The 15,988-nt window shown below is 40.0% G+C and overlaps 1 protein-coding gene across 4 annotated transcripts in view; it reads left to right on the top strand.

Moving 5' to 3' along the window:
- ROBO1 (roundabout guidance receptor 1) overlaps positions 1–15,988 on the top strand; it is a 295,059-nt gene that overhangs the window by 177,305 nt on the left and 101,766 nt on the right. For all 4 annotated transcript variants that reach the window (XM_031063881.1, XM_031063882.1, XM_031063880.1 and 1 more), the window contains exon 3: positions 4,548–4,705. In XM_031063881.1, the coding sequence (XP_030919741.1) occupies positions 4,548–4,705 (158 nt within the window). The remainder of the gene's footprint in view (positions 1–4,547; positions 4,706–15,988) is intronic.

The following is a 15,988-nucleotide window of genomic DNA, read 5'->3' as shown; positions in this document are numbered from 1 at the left end:
TCTTGGTTGATTAGGGATCCCAGATATATTTTGGTGCATTGCTTTGAACTGATCTGGCATGAAGTGTCTGGACTGGAACAGACCTGTAATCAAAATTTTCAGGAAATTTTCTGATTTCCAGATCTCAAATGATACCACCTGTTAAGGCATGATATCCACAACATTTGATGGTAATTAGTGTGTTCCTTACAAATTCATTCTTTTCAAGTATTGACTAGAACTTTTTGGTTGGTTTATTTTCTCTTGTGTTTTATATGTCCCTTTCAAATCACAGTTATTTAAAGATAAAATGCAACAGTAACCTTTCTGAATTATCCACAGTTTATATAGGCAAAAAAAAATCCTGCCTATCTTCCTCCCATTTCACCCTGTAGTGTCTCCCTACTCTTTTTCATAGGAGGCCACAAAGAACTTAAGGAAAAAAGCACTGGGTGCTGCATTTTGCAAAGCTCTGTTTTGGTGCCATCTCTGCTTATCAATAAAAATTTATCCTCAAGTGGTTGCCAGTTCCGTTCTTCCCTGAGAAAGATTCTCTGGGGAAAGTAGAACTCTTTAGTGGATTGAAGAGTACACAGTATGAAGTGTTTGTGTGAGCAGTTGACTTTTGAGTCAAACACAACAAAAGTTGCTTTTGAACCTGAATAGTTCAACACATTCACACAGCAGGATCATGGATTTGTCCCAGCTGTGCTGTGATGATGGTTACAATGATCCTTCATTGGATTTCAGAAAATATCAGGTAAAATGCTGGAAAACCTTAACCAAGGTCTGGCAGAAATTGGGAGGAGAATGTTATATATGAAGATTCCTTCAAAAAAGGAAAAAAAAATCAAATGTCTTCTTAATAAATATTTTTTTTTCATTCCAGCTGCATATATGTAGAAAGAGGTAGAATTTCACCATTAGGTGACAAAAAGCATTTGCTGTCATGGATTGCAAAGTATACTTCTAATATAAATTAAAAAGGAAATGTTTTCTCAATTTACAGTAAGCCTTGACTATGAAGAACAGGAAAGAAAAAGTTAGGGTTTTTTTCAGTAAGGGATGAAAATTTTAGATTTATAACTTCATGCAAGATTGCCAGGGCCTGAGGCAAACGAAACAGAGCATGTATCTGCTTTACAGCTGCAAAAATAATTACAATGACTATCTGTGGAGTAATCTCTAATGGATTATATTTTGTTAGCATTTCATTATGTGATGTTAGAGCCAAAATAATTCATAGTAAATGAGGGAAAAAATACTTGTTTTGAAGTATCTGTGGCCTGGACCTTTGATGTCCTCCTAGGCATTCTATTTAGAACTGGTTAATTTGTGAAAGGTCTTGGTTTGCAGGCAAGGTACTATGCTTGTCAAGCTATTATAAGACTAGGGAGTGTAGAAATTATAGAAGTAATTTGGTTTTATTATGTAAGTACTGGACTTCTTTGTTGCTTCAAAGGTGCTAAAGCCATCTGAGGTGCTATCTGATAGTCCTTTCTCTTAGGTTTATGAGGTCTTTCAGACTTGAAAAGCACTTATGCTTTATTAAGATCACTCGATTTAATTTTTTTAAACTTCAGGCTGCTTCTTTTTATATGTCTCTTAAATTTATCCAAGTGATACAATCTTCAGCAGTAAGAAGCTTCTTACTCATGGTCAAAGCACTTTTTTCATGTTGCAATAGAACTGTGGCATAGCAAATAAACTCCTCTGCACTTTCATGTGCTGTTGGCACTGGGAACTGGATGTATGGGAGGGAGGGGTTAGTAATTTAGGGCAATTTCTGTGTCTTTTTCTTTAATGTTCTTTAATTTGAAGAAGTGGGAAGAAAACCAAAAAAAGTAATAATACGATAAGTGGCTCCAAGCCAGATTAAGTCTCTAAAGTATACAGTAGAAAAAATTCTTGGACTTCAATAGCTGCAGTGTCCAGCTATCCATTTGCACTGCATGATTTATAGTGATCCATGTGTCTGGATGGCTTGAGGGTTTCTTGGGAACACAAGAAATTGTCTTTGGCTGTTAACACCAAATTCAGTATAAGCAGAACAAGGATATGTAATGTTTTCAGTGTACGTGAGTAGTGTTTTAATACTTCTATAGCCAAAAATGAATTAGAAATGCAATTTTGGTGCATCAATATATAAGGGAATACAGTAAGGAAGATGTAAGAGAATGTGGGTTGAAATTAGCAAAGTTTTGTTGGATACAGAAGGGATTTTAAAGGATTGGTCTTTTGACTTACCTTGCTGAATAATAGAAAATTACATCATTCCCCTTTTTAAAAACATGATGAATAGCTGAAAATATTTTCAAATTTCCCAAGTTCATAGAAGGAAAATATCCATGGGTCTTGGCATTTAGGAAGAGAAATACTTTGATCTTAGGTGCAGCATGTTTGCTCAGGCTTTTGTACAGTAAGAAATAGGTACGTTTTATTTGTTGCGGTTTTGTTTGTTTGGTTGGTTTGGTTTTGGTTTTGGTTTTTTTAATAAACTCTGTACCCTAGGTCTGTTGAACAGACCTAATCTGTCCAAGAGAACATGGTCATTCAAAAGCATCCTCTTGTTGTAGACTTGATGAGCTCCAAGGGCTCCTTCTAATCTAAATTATTCTATAAAATCTTCTTTAAGTCCTATAATTCTGTTCTATTTGTTTGTATTGTTAATGTGATGGAAACATTTTATCCTTGACTATACTCTTTCAGAGCATCACTATGTCCTGTTTCCAGGGCATCCAGAAATTTCAGTAATTGAACTGAAATATTAGAAATGTGAGTGCTTCAGTGTGGAAGGGGATTAGTAAATGCAAATGTTTGGTGAGATCTGAACTATGTTTAAGTCTTTTTGACACACAGATATTCTTTGTTATTTCTGGAATTTATGTCATTTAGCTAGTAAAGTGGCAAAATATTCTTTATTTATTGTTTTTGATTCCTGCCTACACTTCTCTATCAGTGTGGAACTTTCCCAGTTGTATATTACATTATAATAAAAGCAGGTATGAGGAAGGTGTATATACCTCTGTCCCACAGCAGGTGACCCATTTGCCCTCAGACCACTTTAGAAGGTCTCACCAGCATGAAAGACCTTACAGAGAGGGATGGCTTTGTGGCAGCGCTGTACATGCCAATTTGTAAGAACAACCACATTCCTTAACAGCTGACAATAAATCTCACTTCCCCTTGAAGCAGCATTAACAACCAAACCCCTGTTCACCAGTGAATGTCCATGTATCTGGGGTCCATGGCTTGGAGGATTTTTTTTTTTTTGCTGCAGCTTCTTGGCATTATTTACTGTTGACACAAGATTGTTGCAGGTAGCAAGAGTGACATACAGCTCTGTAAAAATCCTGAGAGTCCTTTGGGTGCAGTGTGCTTTTCCATTACCCTACCCTTTGTTGAGTGTGAATGGAGGAACAGCAGTGGAGGGGACTAGAATGTTATATTTGTTATCATTTGAGTTATTTATTTTTAGATTGAACCTAATGCCACTTACTTGGCAAGGCTTAGAAATGCCATTATTCTGTTAAACCATGTCCCTGTGTAGTGGTCTGTTGAGCACAGGATGATGTCTGTACTTTCCTAGAAAGAAAAATAATCACACAGCTATTGATAAAATCCATAGTGGATGACTGGAGGAAACTAGAGTTTCCTAGGCCTGGGCTTGGCCAAATGATGAGAAAGAACAAATTCTAATAATGAAGCTACAATAAAAATGTTTCTTTGTGTGCAAAGGTGGTAATTGACAAAAGGTGCAAAATCAATTTCTAAATGAAGGATGTTTATCCTGGTTTAGGCTAAGTGACAACTACCAGAGATGAGGAAAGGTTTTTAATATTTTTTCTTTAAAAAGACACAAGCCAGATTGCAAAAATGAGTTTGGCTAAGGCTGGGCAAAAGTTTAGTGATTTGTAATGCCATCAGAGATCTGGGAAGTTTATTTAGTTGGTTGATTTTTGCCCTAAATTTAGGGACACAATTTGTGTGGCCAGTGGCCAACCTTTAACCATAAACCTCTGAGTTACTGGCAGGCTGACCTTGTGTCTCAGGAAAAAAGGGACAGAAAGCAACCTCTGCAGTGCTTTCCCCCAAGTCACATTCTACCTGGGCAGAAGATACTGTGCCATCTTCAACTGAGACAGGAATCATGGAATGCTTTGTGTTGGAAAGGACCTTAAAGACCATCTCATTCCAACCCCCTGCCATGGGCAGGGACACCTTCCACAGACCAGGTTGCTCAGAGCCCCATCCAGCCTGGCCTTGAACATTTCCAGGGATGGGGCAGCCACAGCCTCTCCAGTCCATGCCAGGGCCTTGCCACCCACACAGTAAAGAATTTCTTCCTAATATCTAATCTAAACCTGCCCTCTTTCAGTCCAAAGCCATTACCTCTAGTTCTATCACAACATGGACTTGTAAAAAGTCCCTCTCCAGCTCTGTTGATTAACCGATCTGTTTGTTAATATAAAATACAGTGACAATATTAAAGGCCAATACAAAACACTTTGCTGCACTATTAGTATATTACTGAGTAATTTTTTGCTTCATTGTCTTTATTCTTTCAGTTCTACGGGATGACTTCAGACAAAACCCCTCAGATGTCATGGTAGCTGTGGGGGAACCTGCAGTGATGGAGTGCCAGCCCCCAAGAGGTCACCCAGAGCCAACTATATCCTGGAAGAAAGATGGGACCCCTCTGGATGACAAAGATGAGAGAATTACAGTAAGTATAAAAAGTTTTTTTTCCAAACAACAAAAGAATCAACTAATCCAAATTAATTCCTTGTCTCTTGAGCCTGTGGGCATCTCTGGCTGTGCTGTCCTTTCCAGGATGTGTCCTCTCCTTGCCCCACAGGCAAGGGTTAGTTTGCATTTAGCTTGGAATGTAACCTCTCATCTCCTAGTACTTCATTGCAGGGTATACATTTGTTTGTTAAAGAGGCCTATGCAAAACCTATATTCTTCTCTTCCTTAGAGGAATTGGAAGCTTGTGGAAATGAAATTCATTGTACTCATCACTGTCCTATAATTTTCATACCTTTCATCCACCTACAGATTTTTGCAGTCTTTAATATCTGCCTTTGGTTGGAAAGAGAAACTACAAGTAGTCTCGGTGAGATCTTTTGTAATTCTGCTGAAAATAGCACATGCAGGAAAGTTGTGTGTTGTGTTAGAAAGGATAAAAAGGGTTTGGGGATATAGACACATTTCTTTAGAGAGATAATGGCTTATCCCACCATCTTACATAAATCTGTTTTTTCATTAGAGGTGTTGTCATACTCATTTGTATCTGTAACTTGCTGAATGCAGTGCATGACTATTCCAGAGTATGGATAAAGCAGCTTCTCAAATCATAAAACTATCCTTTTGAAACAGTAAGCTGGTGAGCCTAAACATCTTGCAGAAATGGCAATGAAAAACGGGGTTCAAAAATCATTTATTTGCTGCCAATGTGGTGATAGGAGAAACATCTTTCCAGATGAGAGAAATTGTATCATCTGAAAGCACACACTGTCCTGTTGGTACTGGAAGGATTTCTAATGTAAAGCAGGATTAGAGGCACATACCATTTACATGCCTCAATCACATACCAAAATGAGGGAATTGTTTAATGGAAGTACTCTCAGACCCCAGCAACCTAAGTATAAAATTACCATTTTGGTTTGAGATTGAAATTGCCTGTTATTCCATTTATTTTGTGCAAACAGCACAAAGCCCAGGCATTCTGCAGTTGTGGCGTATGCATACATTTAAATGTTTAAGTACCCTACCCAACCTATACTGATTGCTGGCTATTAACTCTGTTCCTCCAATCATACTTGCTAAGAACTTGCAATTTCCTTTTCAAATCTCCTTCCAACCATGACAAGTCAATTGACCTGAGATAAAGAGAAGATTCCAGTGCTACCTATGTTGCTCTTTTTTCCTCCAGGAAGAGCTTTCTAAACTTGCATTTTTTATTGCTGTAGTTTATTCTTGCAGAGGATTTTCAGGTGTTGCCTATTAAGTACATTTCTTTTGTTATACATGAAAACTGTTCCAGCTGCCAGAACAAAGACATACCCAGAACAAGGGTAGCTATCACTGACTGGCAGTGTCACCTGGAGTCGTTAAAGCTCTTCTTAGGATGAAATAAAGCCCCTCAGTTTGGTTTTATTTTCTGGTGTTTGTATCAAATGCTCACCCAAACAGTATTCTTTCACCACGTCATCTGGCAGAGTTATTGTTTGTTATCAATTGTCACCTCCCAGAAGCAAACAAATGAAAGTGAGTTTTGATGTAGGTGTAGATTCACACTTGTTTCAGGTACCCAAATGAGGGCTTGTCTCCAGAGTTGTAAATTAACAGAGCTGCCACAGCCCAGCTTAGCCGTGTCATATGTGCCTGGCATTGTCCTCAGCAGCACTATTGATATCGTGGGGGCTCCCTGACACAGGCCAGAGAGCCTGAAGCAACATTGTAATGCAGATTTGCATCCTCTTACAGCTGTAGCAGGGTCTTGCCAAGTGGATAAATAGGCATTCAGATGCACCTCTTTGCAGTAACCATCTGTATGATCTTGCTGGGAGGGGAGTGGGGATTGGGACCTGGAATGGACAACTTATTAAAGGGCAGATGGGAATGAAATGCTAATTGTGAAACCTGACTTAGAATCATTCCATTTGTGTTCATTTATCTCCTTAAAGGCATTTCTATTTCAGTTTGGCAACAGGAATGAAAAAAACCTAGAAGAGTACAAAAGCTGAAATAAGGATGAAATTACAGGGTTTAAGTGACAGGTTCCTTTTTTTTTTTTTTTTTTTCTAATTGTCTATTTTTAAAATGAACACCCACCTTTATGTAGTGGCAAAATTTTGATTGACTCAGTGGCAGTAAATTTCCATAATACAACTGGTATTGTAAAGGAAAGTGTGACTTTCCTCTTCTTAAGCCATGAAATTAGCAGATCAGGAAATGTCAACCTATATGTCTTGGTGTTCAATGAATATGTAATACCAGTGGGCATTTAATTAATGAAAAAGCTTGAGTGGCTCCACTTCTAAACCATTTCCAGTTGTTTTCATTCTTATAGGTTTGTTGATCTTTGACTCATTACAATTTTAAGAGTTCTGTAAGTGTCAAAGGCTGCATGAGGCACATTGTATTAATGCTTTCCTTTCTGGCAAGAGATTTAAAATAAACATTAAGACTGTACTTTTTCTGAATAAGGCATGATGCTTGACATCTTTTTTGATTCATATCTGTACTTTCTTCAAGGAGATGGTATCTCCATGAAGCAACCTTATTTTTAATATATGGAAGAATTTTTCTCCTCTGCAATGACAGTATCATCTGTGAGTCAGAAAAACTGGACTTTACAGAATGAGTTCTAAGAGTGCCAGAAAAACAGAGCTGGAAGCTCTGTTCCTGACTGAGAGGTTGAAGCAAAAGATGTAGATAAGTAAGATTTAAGTTAAGGCATGACTTCCTCAGGAATGCAGTAAAAAGAAAATATTATTTTGTCCTGGGTAGAGTTAAGGAAATCAATGTGTTTATGTAGGTGAGATAATAAAAATCAGTCTATTCATATTTTTGGTCCATTTGTAGGGAAAAAAAATCTGCTATGAAGAGGAAAAAATAGTATATATCTTTTAGGTTATAAACTAGGGAATGGAACAAATAGGGAATGAAAGTTAAGGGTGAGGCCAGAGCTGTCTGTGAAGGGATTTATAGAAGCAGACGTTTTATTTGAGCAGAGCTTTCCCAGTAGTGCCCAGTTTTAGAGACTTGGTGCAGGCTCTTCAGTGCACAAATGTCTGCTGGGTGCACCTGATGAAGAATCATCACCAAAATATTTTTTCTCTCTACTCTTTAGTGTGTTGTCTATATTTTCTCAGTGCATTGGAGCTCAACATGATTTTCCTCATGTGTGCTCTGTACACCGTGGTATGAAAGCAGATGCTTGACATGATATTACAAATGAAGCTGTAACAGTCTTGCCTGAGAAGCAGACACTTACCTTTAGCTTAATTTATTGAATTACAAAACAGTTATCATGAGGACAGAGAAGAACTAGTATGATTCCATGCTCGCCTAGTTAATTTTTCTCACCTAGTTAATTCCTAATGTGGAATCGGGAATCCCTCCTGTAATAAGGGGTGCCTCAGCTCAGTCCAGTGGGTAGCTCTAATTTCTCACTGCAAACAGTGTAAGGATCAAATATATTTTTCCAGTTTCTCACATGATCCATTTGCACTGGGAGAGGCTGTGGGACATTCCTCTTGGAGCTGAGACTTGGTGGAGAAGGAAGGTGCAAGGTGTTGTCCATGAGAGAGGAAGAAGGGAGCGCAGCAGGGTGTGGAAGTTCCTGGTTCTGTTTCCAGCCATTCTTACTGTTTACACATTTGGCACTGGTGAAGTTCATGGACCCACTCATTGCTTGGAGCAAGAATCTATGCCAGGGCTCCAGGCTGCCAGGTATCCTCCCCAGGAGCAGCCCTGCTCCCAGCCCCATCAGTCTAGCCATCTTTTTTGCATGGCAGCACAGCGTCATTAGGACGTGGCCACGTGTGTCACCTTGGTGCCAAAAGCTGTGAGTTTGCATTCCCTCAGGCTCAGGAGGAAGTGCAATCAGTGGAGTTTCTGCTGACTGCTGTAATCACTGGGTTTGGCCTTTCCAAGTGTATTTTGTCTGGATGAAGTTGGCAGTGTCAGTGGCTGCGAGTGCCATTAGCAATGACTTGCTCAGGCACTCTCAGTAATCACAGTCAGTGTTGGTTGCTTGTCAGCCTGTGAATTCAGTGTGCCTCCATTCACTCTCTTTTCACCCTGTACCCTTCCTGCTGTACCCCAGAAACGTCCCACTGCTTTTCAAATGGTGTTCCCACTGCCTTCCTAACACACACCCCACCAAATTTTCACTTCATTCCCCAGCCATTTCCTGCATCTCACAACGGTGGTGCTTGCATCCACCCAGCCTGTCTGGCTCTGTCACCTGATTAGAGATATCTGCTTGTGTGGAGGTAACAATTTGGAAGCTCAGATAAGCAAACCCTCCTGCAGCATGCTGTGAAGTCAAGGCATTCTTCCCTGGGCCTTGCTGTTGCTGGAAATGGCTGGTGAGCTGTGATTTGTGATGGCTGTGGCAGTGCCTGCCTGTGTCAGGTTTGCTCAGAGCCTCCCTCGAGGAGCTGCGTTGCTGCTCTGTCTGCTTTGTGAATCCCAAATGCAGCTGTCTCTCTGTAAGATGCTGACATCAGGAATCTAGCCAAGATGGTGGGGCCTTTGAGCATATCTTTAGGCAAAAACTGGCAATAATTACAAACTCTCAGGAGTGCAGAGCGTTCAAAGAGGATTTTGTGGCTCTTCCAGGGCAACCTCTATGTGCTTTTGGATCTATCAATTTATCTTATGTTTTAGCAGCAATGCCTGCATAATTGACTAACCTCAGTGAAATCAGGATGCAGTCAGAGTGCCTGTAATTATCAATGCTTTCCCAGTGGGAGAAGTTGTACATGTCTTGCATAAGCTCCAGACCAAGCTGATGCTTGAGCCAGGTTTGGAGGTCAGGATTTCACAGCCGAGTCTGTTCCTGCCCCATGACCACTAGTAGCCCCTGCTTCAGAAAGCCTCCTAATTGTTCACATCAAGTCATGGTATAGGTGGTAGAAGAAAAAAGCTATGCATACTGAACATGAAATTTTAATAGGTAAAATCTTTTCCATATACATGAAAAAGGATGCTGGTACCTAAGAAAGAAATCCTTTGTAACTGAACACAAAAAGCAAAGCCTTTGCATTGAAACTTCCATGCAGCACTGTGATTGCAATTTCCCCCTCTTTCGTATTAACTCTTATCTCTCATTTATCCTGAATCATCCTCATTTGATTTTTAAAAGAAAAAGCTTGAAAAGCCATTTATCTTTCCTTGTTCAAGTTTCTTAGCTTTAAAGATCAAAGTTAGAAGATGAATAATGCATACAGGTTTTCATTCCTTTTTTGTGTGCCTGTCTTGTGACATCAACAGTTTTGAATGACTTACACTCTTATTTTAGATGAGTTGCAACTTAAATTTTCAATTTCCATCTCCTTTCCTGGCCCTTAAATAGTACATCACAAGTGTGCAGCATTTATTGGATCTTACACAATGCTATTTTTACATGAGTGTGTGATGAATATATTTTTCAAAAACAAAGCCTTCTGATCTTCTGTTGTGACAGAAAAACCTCCTTAATGGTACCTTCCACAGGAAGATGCTTCATGTGGTCTCCCCAATTTTTTTGTTGATGAATTGTCAAAGAGAGCTGCTTTCATTCTTCTTGGTGGGACCAGTTATAGCCTCATCGTGCTTTGGCAAGTTTAAAACTACATAGGTGGATCCCAACGTGACCTTGATCATAAGAAAAAAGGAACTGGAAGAAATTGCTATGACTGTCAGAAAGGAAAAGAGAAAGTGTTGTTAGTATTGGAGGGAACAGTGGAAAGAGCAGAAATTAATTCCCTCTTTAGGAAAGGGTCTTTCTTTCTAAAGTTAAATTGCAGGGGAAAATTGCAATGCAGACGTGAATCAAGAGAAATTTAAAAAATAATGATGGAATTTGTTGGGGCGTTTTGTGTGGAGTAACAGTCTTAACCCATTACTACAGCAATGCTCCTGACATAAACCATACTGTTGTGGTGCCACTCCAAATTAATTCAAGATGTTTATCCTTATTTCTTTCTTCTCCATTTCTCTTTGGGTTTTTTTTTTCTGGCCTCCTTTCTTTTTCATTGATTTATTGATCATTAATCTCTTAACACCTTCGTTTCCCCAAATCAGGTATTTTAGATACACAGCAAAGGAATGCACACTCCTGTAGGAGCTGTAATTCTAGTGGCAGTATTGTGTCTGCTGTGCAGAGCTGCATGAGAGATCATGGCCTGGGTGCACAGCACACCGAGCAATGGGGGTGAGGGGAAGGCAGGGAGCAAGGACTTACAGTTCAGGGTTTTATTTCATTTTAATTGTTTTTCTTTTTTGGGGCAGATTAAAGGGCAAGAAGCAATTTCCTATAGGCCCCAAGAGGGTTAGAAAGAGAAGTGTATTTTTTGTTCTGATTCTCAATATGTGCTGCCTCCCAGCAATTTCCTTTCTTCCAAGTCCTCTTTCTTACTCCCTGGGAGCTTTGGCTTCCCACTCTACCTCTCATTTTACTTCATCTCCTGATCCCTACAATGGTGGCTTCCTAAAGGATCAAGAGTAGTTTTTGTTAATGATTTATATTTCTTCTGCTCTTAATGTTATTTCCACAGGTGACGCAGCTGGAGCTGCTGTGAGTTAACTTGGCACCCCAAGAGGGAAAAAAAATGTAAAAAATTGTGAAAAACAATTTGTAACCACACAGCTGTCCCAGAGGATAGTGAGAATTCCTCTAAATCCTTCTGTTTCTTCTCCTTGTTTTTTCCAGGATGTGACACTCTTGTTCTGTGTTCACACTTAAAGCTCTGTTTCAGGATCCCTGTTGCTCCTGCTGAAATCTTTTTGCTCTCCAGATTCTAGAAAACTTTGAAGATGTTTCTTCTGGACCACCTCTCCCTTGTTTTCCTTGCCAAGTGCTTGTACTTTCTCCTGCCTTGTCATGAGGACACCTTTCCCATTTTTGCCCTCACTTCTATCTGCACGATTGCCTCTTCCCCTCCTGTGTCTAAACCACTTATGTTTCCACATCTGCACACCCACTCTGTTGAGACAAAGGGTTCTTCTGCTATGCTGTTACTTCCCATGTAAGATTTTTTTTAATTATCACATGCATACCCAAGCTCTTTTCAGTGCTCCATTAGTCTTTGATTATCATTTGTCACATTGTTTTGTGTGTTGTTAGTCGGGGTTTTGGCTGAGCTGTAAAAAACGTTACCTTCTGCAGAGGACCACACTCACCTTGGAAGGTTGTAGAAAATCTGATTAATAGCCTGGGCTAAAATATCACATGGACTTTTATTTCTGTATCTATTTTCCTTTTTCTCTTCTTCCATCCTTCTTGGAGTCTGACCATCCTCACTTCATTTTTCAGACTCAGCCCTTTGAAACAAAACTTCTCATCTCTAACACATCCACGAGCAGCTCGCAGCCCTGACCACAGCTGCTAAGAGCGAGAGCTCGAATTCTACACCTTGGTGTGGATTGGAAATCCTGACCTATTTACAATGCTCGCCTATTTAAAAGGCAGCCTGCCTTTCGGGTTTGCCATTGGGAGGAGCGTGGCTGTGCAGATGTTGTCGGGCAGATGTGGGCTGTGGGCTGGCTGTGGCAGCCATCTGGCAGTGGTTAAGGTGGCGCCGAGCCCAGGCTAAGGAGCCCTGCTGCGAGACGGCACTGCTCAGGGCTGACACGGCCACGCAGACCACGTGGCACTGCGGGCTGAAGGAGCTTGATGTCTCCATCTGTGTGCCAAACCAAGGTAAACAGCCTGAAAATGCCCATGTGGATGTTCCCTTCTTCTCTGCAGCTCTTGCAGAATCACAGAATGACTGGGTTGGAAGAGACCTTGAAGATCATCGAGTCCAACCCATGCCCCAACACCTCAATGAAACCATGGCACTGAGTGCTGCATCCACTCTACTTCTGAACATATCCAGGGATGGTGACTCCACCACCTCCGCAGGCAGACAATTCCTCATCACTCTTCAATTGCTTCGTCACTCTTTCTGTAAAAACTTTTCCCTAACACCCAATCTACATTTCCCTTGGCACAGCTTAAGACTGTGTCCCCTTGTTCTGTCAGTTGCAGCCTGGAGAAAGAGACCAACCCCACCTGAATACAGCCACCTTTCAGGAACTTGTAGAGAGTGATAAGGTCACCTCAGAGTCTCCTTTTCTCCAGGCTAAACAACCCCAGCTCACTCAGTTATTCCTTGTAGGGCTTGTGTTCCAGCTCCCTCACCAGCCTTGTCCTCTGGACTCATCATCTGTCCCAAATGCTTCTTTGAGGTGCTTTCTCCATTTGCTGTAAGAAAATGGTGAGGAAGAAGCCCACCAGTCGCAGGTGTTCAGGTCATGCTCAATACCCAGCGTTGTTCTAATGGGTTTTAATGGCTCATTATTAGCCCTGAATCTCTGTGCTGCGTAGGGTAAACCATGCTTAGGTTGACACTTGATGTGATATGTCTTCCCAGCAGACGTCTCCAAAGGGAAATGATGTTCTCTGGAATTAGGGAAAAGGGAAGGAGCGTCATGATGCAGGGCAAAAGGTGGCCCCATGTCAGACATCTGCGGGCTGAGGAGAGCACCAGGGTCTGTTGGCTTGTGCTGGCTATCACAGAGACTGGATTTTGCATTTGGGACCAAACTCACCTCCTGTGTTCCCAAGGGCATGCTTGGTAATAGTGTCATCCGCTGTTTGAGGTTATCAGATTTATGGGTGGTGTTCACGCTATCCAAAAGTACTGGAATTAAAACTCATCATAATTCAGTGTTAGATTAAAAGGCTCCTTATGGTCATTGATCTGATGGCATTTTAAACCAACTTATTGCTGATCATATTTGACCTTAGAGCTGTAAGACTATCTGTTCTTTTGGGTTTTTCACAACTTTCAAAAATGTTCTTTTGCATCAGTGATGTCCTTTGCTCCAGCTATTTTTGTCTTCTTAACACTTAAAAAGGTCAGCATTAGACATGCATAACTATGGTTTCTCAGTATTGTTTCACCCAGCAGTAGTGAGAAGTACTTCTTTAATGTGAAATAAGGGTGTATTTTTCTATGGTCAGCTTTATTTTAGACCAATTTTAGCTTTCCATTGTGAAAGTGAAGCAAAAGAGAATGGGGCTCTTTTGCAGATACTCTGTGGACTTGGAGGAATTTGAAAACTTCTCATTGAGTGAAAATTCTCTACGGATTTCTTTTGTCCCTAGTTATGAACTGATGACCTAGATAGTAAAAGAAAATAAATGCCTGCAGCAAATAGAGTATGTGTTAGATCTCTGAGTTTTGGGACGTTTACAGGCCTAGATATTAGACTATCTGCATTTTCTTGTTAAAATGGCTTATTGAGTGTTTTGAACCTCTGGGACCATGTGAAATTATAGAAATGGTGTCTGGGAAGCTTCTCCCTAAAAAATAATAAAAAGCCAGGTGGTTGTTATCTCAGACTAGGTTACTTGAGCTATCCAGGGTGTGCAGGACTTTATGATTTGGATAGTTAGGAGCAAAGGTGATTTATTATGCTGAGAAAGTAAATTCTTTGTTTTGTTTGGCTGACAGTCTCGTTGTTGGGGTTTTTTTGGATGAATAAGAGAGATGAAAAAAGGATGTGGGAGGGAAATTATTTCTTCATTCATTTTATTCTACTAATGAAAAAGAAACATTTTTGTTTGGTTAGTTTTTCTAAGCAGTCAGGAAAGGAGCCTTTGCTTATATTACAGACAATAAAGATGAAGACTGGGCTTAGAAAGCTAATTCTTCCCTTCCCCTCCCTTCATCAGCTGCAGGGAAGTCTTAAATGTAGAGTGTGGGCATCCTTCTCTAAATCAAAAACCCATTTCTGGAAACGCTGTTTTCCCCAGCTCATTTGTGAGTGCTGTGCCTTCCCTCATTCCTCCTCAGGAGCAAAAAACAAAAGAGTGGCAAAGTAATGTAGAAAAAAACTTGGCTTTTATGAGTCTGACACACTGAACATTAGGATTCACAGTGAGAAGTAGGCAAGCTGTGTACAGGCAGAAAAAGTGCTCAGAGTAGATTCCATTGGACATGGGACTTAGGATCCCTGCAGATCAAATGTGGAAAACAAATTTTCTGCCTTACAAGGTTCTTTCATGTAGCCTCCTGGATCTGTCAGACTTTTTTTTTTTTTAAACTGTATTTAGGTTTATTTTATGCTCTTATACCGGGATATTTCCATTTGTAAAGCATGTTTTAATATAGAGATACCCTGCAGAAATCCATGTATTATTTGTGGCAAGTCTATACAGTGAAGTGGAGGAACCTAGCTCCTCATTGTGTTTGCTCTTTTCCAAACAATGAAACCCTCTCTATTTTGGGGGATGGGAGAGAGAAAAAAAAGGGTACATTTTTGTTCTTGAAAGTCTCCAGTGGACCTTATAAATTTGATTGTACTTGGCATTTTTGATATTCCTACTTGCTTGCACACCACAGCAGCCACATGTTGTCACTTAAAATCTAAATATCAGATAACTGCTAACTGAGACTTTATTGTGTATCATGCTTATTTTAGGAATTACTTCTGTAAAGTAAAAATGACACTAACTCTAAAAGCATGTGTAATAAAACCTCAACAATCTGTGTGCTGAGTTTGCACATATTATGTTCTCATAATCAAAAGAAAAATGTAGAATAAAAATAGTAGAGAAGAACAGTGCCCGTTTTTGGAGCCTTGAACAGCTGTAAGTGATTAGAGCTTCTTGTTTGGTTTGCTTTGATTTTTTGGTCTACTTTTTGAAAGTTCTGTCAACTTCACTTTTGCTTATTTCACTTTGTTTGGATAGTTTTGCCTTACTGAGTTTCCTGTGATGCTTCTGGTTATATGAAAAGTCTAGTCCAAATCACAGCACTTCAAAAATAATAATTTCTCAGTTCTTGGGTTTCCTCAACCCAACAGAGTACTTCTCTCTCTCCAGGTAATAATATACTCACAATTACTTACTGCCAAGTTCAGATATTCACCACGTGCAGTAGTGAGGGATTCACACACACATTGCAGGGTGTTATTCCAGACTCCTGTGTAGTATTATGCAGGGCCAAGTCTGCCTGCAAGAGGTCGTCCTCCTTAAAAAGGAAAAGAAAAAAACCAACAAATGCGCTTTCTTTTTTAATCTAGATGTAGGATAATTCTTGCTCATACTCAGGCTGCACTGAGCAATTAATTGATTTTTTTTTTCCTTCTTAAAAATCATTATCTAACAAGAATCTCTTTGGCACGTGGTCACATGAAGATTGTTCCTTTGTTTAACGTGGAAGTGTGGGTGGTTAGTTACACTTGGATCTATTTATACTCATCTTGTTTTTTCTAACTCAGCAGCTTTGCTTTTGCCTCT

Source organism: Geospiza fortis, unplaced genomic scaffold (genome assembly GCF_000277835.1).
Source record: "Geospiza fortis unplaced genomic scaffold, GeoFor_1.0 scaffold574, whole genome shotgun sequence".
Classification (NCBI taxonomy): Eukaryota; Metazoa; Chordata; class Aves; order Passeriformes; family Thraupidae; genus Geospiza; species Geospiza fortis.
The sequence above is the reverse complement of the archived record's forward strand: the minus strand, read 5'-3'. Positions and strand labels throughout refer to the sequence as shown.